The 3,720-nt window shown below is 51.5% G+C and overlaps 1 protein-coding gene across 1 annotated transcript in view; it reads left to right on the top strand.

The window, feature by feature from the left end:
• The window catches only part of COG2 (component of oligomeric golgi complex 2), a 30,030-nt gene that overhangs the window by 1,984 nt on the left and 24,326 nt on the right, over positions 1-3,720 (top strand). The window contains exons 3-4 of the mRNA XM_023523786.1: positions 16-67; positions 2,377-2,538. Coding sequence (XP_023379554.1) covers positions 16-67; positions 2,377-2,538 — 214 coding nt within the window. The remainder of the gene's footprint in view (positions 1-15; positions 68-2,376; positions 2,539-3,720) is intronic.

Below are 3,720 nucleotides of genomic sequence, written 5' to 3'. Positions count from 1 at the left end.
CGTCCACTGATCGAGCTGCGGCACAGCGAGGACATTCTCCTTTTCTAAAGCTGCCCTACTTTCTGAGGTGAACTGCAAGTTGGCGTGCAGATGATTGTAGGGCATAAACTCCAGAATAAAAAGAAGTGTAAACCGAAAACATTTTACTGATAATAAAGGTTTGTCAGATACAGCCTGGGAAAGGTCCAAGATTTGAATCACAGCTGAGAGGAACTTTGCCTCTGATTTGGTGTATTCCTCTGGGCCAGTGCTTTAACCATCAAAAAAAGTATATTTCTGTTTAATTTCTAAAGATTGGGATTTTTTTGACACAATTTAGTTGGTTTCAGTGTTAAAAAGTTAAAAGTTTTGGCTCAGTAGAGACCTAAAATTTTGAGCGAGTTTAAATCTCTTCTTCTGCCCTTTTTGATGATTTCAAGACATGATGTTTTCCTCTTTCTGGGTTGATTAGCCTATCCGTTTTTGAGATCTGCATTCAGATCACAGCTCCAGTGTGGCCACGTCAGCTTTTAAGATGGGGGCCGTCTAGACCCGGGAATGATGTGGGTGATGTTCCTGCTGAGCCACTAATACGGGCTGTGGCTCTGATGGAGTGAAGGGCAGACCTATCCATCCAGAAACCTATTTTGTTCCACTGCGGGAAGCGAAGCCAGGGTAGGGAGGGACTGAGGACGTGTTGCTTTGGAAAGGAGGCTGTGCCCGCAGAGCTCGGAGCCTGTTGCTGACTTCAGGGATCTCGGGCTGCCGGAGACTCTTCACCTGTCCATCTTTTGGCTTCTGGCCTCCTTCAAGCCCAACACCAGTGTCGTCTCTGACTCACTAGCCCCCCATTTTGCTCACTCTAAGCTGACAGAATGCCTTTGGTCAAAGCAGATTCACAAAGTGGAAATCTCAGAATACGCGTTCTACACTAGCACTTAGAGATAGGGAGCGGGCAGCCTGGGGAAGTGGCTGGAATGTATTGATTTCGTATCTTTTCCTGGCTCTTAAACTCCTAAACATGCCATATGATTTGTAGTGTCAATAAATGTGACCACTTCATATATAGAAGCAAAATACGTAGAACAACTGTTCCACATAGAACGTGATTGATTTTCTAGGTGGGGTCTGGACAGAAAGGTTGACTGCAATGTGTATTTCCTTCGAAGAGGTGTTTTCTCAGTTCTAGTTCCGTGGCAGAAAGGATGGGTGGAGAGCTTGCGATCGGGTTGCATTTCTACGTCTGTGTCTCATTCAACACACGTCGTAGAGTTTTTTCGCCTGTGGGACAGTTCAGGAACTTGGGGCTTGCGTGAGGAGCGTTGACACTCTTTGAAGTCCAGTCAGTTGATCGAAAACGGTGTCATTAGTCTGCCAGACCGGACGGGGGCCCGGTAGGGCAGTCGTTCATTTAATAAGCATTCATCGATTACCCGTGTGCCAGCCCGCGGTCTAGACATGACGGTGCAGTGGCAGGTAAGCTTGGGCTCTTGAGCATGGCGACAGGAAGCACGTGCATGCTGAAACTGCCCTGAGCACGCCGCGGTCGCGTGTGGAACGGCCAGGCACGAGGCTGGGAAGGCAGATGGGGCCGGGTTGCAGGTTGTACTGGGCCTCGTTCCTACACCGAGGGCGTCGTGCCGTGCAGTGTTCATTTTGGACTTACGCTCAGGTTTAAAGCGGGAAATTATGTGGTCGTGTCTGTTGCGTTGGAGCTGACCAGTCACAGGAGGCGACTTCAGATGTTCTCTCGATAGTCCTTATGACTATGTATTTGAGAGTTGCTAAGAGTAAATCTTAGAAGCTCTAATCAAAAAAAAAAATCGTCATGACGGATACTAGGTAGACTTACTGCGGCGACCCTTTCACAGTACATACAAGCAGCGGGTCGTGTAGCACAGCCGAACTCAGGCAATGCTGGATGTCAGTTACATCTCCATGTTGTAAAAGTGATTTTCGTGATAAACAGCCCAGAAAGAAAAAGTCTGGAAGGCTGTGAGTCACAGCGGGGAACAAACAGTGGGAAAAACGTCAACGGCGCTTCACCTGCAGAGCGTCCGAGTGCGGGTGAGTTTTCACTCCCCGTTGGGCGGTTACTCCTTTGTTAGTTGGAAGTTTTGTGTTGGATGTTTGTTACTTTCAGAGTTAAGGGGAAAAGCTGTTTCTGTTTTGAGAAGAGCCTGTTTAACATGTGCAGCCGAAAGCATGGACTGCGTGCGGGTTTAGGCCGCGGGGGCCGCGCAGGCGTGGTGACAGGTGTGGTGACAGGTGCTTTGTCCCCAGTGGCCGGGCCTGCGAGGCTCGGAGCGGCGTTTCTCCCGTTTGCCTTCTCCGTGTTACTTTTGTGTGTACAATGTGGCGCCACTGTGACAGCTTCTGCTTTTCCTTGATTCCCAGGACGACTTCGACGTCGACCGCTTCGTGTCCGACTGCAGGAAGCGCGTGCAGCTGGAAGAGCTGAGGGAGGACCTGGAGCTCTACTACCGGCTCCTCAAAACGGCCATGGTGGAGCTCATCAACCAGGACTACGCGGACTTCGTCAACCTCTCCACCAACCTGGTAACCCGCGCCGCGCCCCCGCGCCGCTTCCCCGCGTGCCGGGCGGTTGGGAGACTCGAAGGGATTGCCCGCCTCGCTCCCCGCTGGAAGCAGCGGGCGTCCTTGGCACACGTGTTCGCTCGTTCAGGACTGTTCCAGCTCGACTGCTTTTGAATCACTCACTAAGAAACAGTGCACAGCACAGGGTCGTAAGGGTGGTGGCTTCTGGCAGTAGCTAGGTGGGCTCTGTGACCTCTCGCCAATCCAGCCATTATGAGGACAAGCTCCGGGGGCGCCTGGGCTGATGTCCGGGCCCGTCCTGCTCTGTGCAAGGCTGAGTTTTATGGAACCGTGAGAAGGGTTTGTAACGAGCCGCTGGCGGTTGGTGACAGCCACCTAGAAATGCTTGTTTTCATGCTGGCGAACAAGTCTTGTTCGTGTCCAGTTTTAAATCCGTTCATCCAAAGCACACGGAGCCCTCATCCCCACGGGAATTGCAGGGAGCATTAAGGTTAATGAGCTGATTTTGCTTTTGGGGGCGAGGCCACTAAGATCTTTCAGTAGGATTAGAAACCCCCCAATTTTATTTACATTCTGTTGAATTTGGATTTTTCTCGAGTTGAAATAACGTCCAGGAAGGGCGGGGCCCGTCCATCCGACTCTCAGTCGGCTGGCGTTCGCCTCCCAGTGAATTTTTCCAATTCACTTAAAATTTCATCCCAAGGCAAACGTGCGTGAGGAAGCTCTCGTTCATTACGACTTCCCCTGTGCTTATTGTCTCATGGATATCAGCAGATTTTGTCATGAGCAATATTTATGGCAAAACAGCATTTCTGTGACAGTTAGTTGCTGGGCAGTGAGCGTGTGGTTGTGCGGATGAGTGACTGGCGTCCAGTCCCGCGTCGGCCGCCGGTGTCCTCACCATCAGTCCTGGTTGTCACGTGTCTGTACCCACATGGTTTTGCCTTTAGGTCGGTGTGGACAAAGCCCTCAGCCAGCTCTCCGTGCCTTTGGGACAGCTGCGGGAAGAGGTCCTGGTAAGTACCTCTGTGTGTCGCACAGGCCACCCTGAAGCTCGCGGTGCTCGGCCGCCTCCCCGGGGATCCCTGTCACCGGCCATCCCTGTCACCGGCCGTAACCGTGGCACCGCAGCCTGAATGTGTTCAGTTTGAAGACAGATCCTCTGAATAGACCACTTTAAAA

Source organism: Pteropus vampyrus, unplaced genomic scaffold (genome assembly GCF_000151845.1).
Source record: "Pteropus vampyrus isolate Shadow unplaced genomic scaffold, Pvam_2.0 Scaffold412, whole genome shotgun sequence".
NCBI classification, from domain to species: domain Eukaryota; kingdom Metazoa; phylum Chordata; class Mammalia; order Chiroptera; family Pteropodidae; genus Pteropus; species Pteropus vampyrus.
The sequence above is the reverse complement of the archived record's forward strand: the minus strand, read 5'-3'. Positions and strand labels throughout refer to the sequence as shown.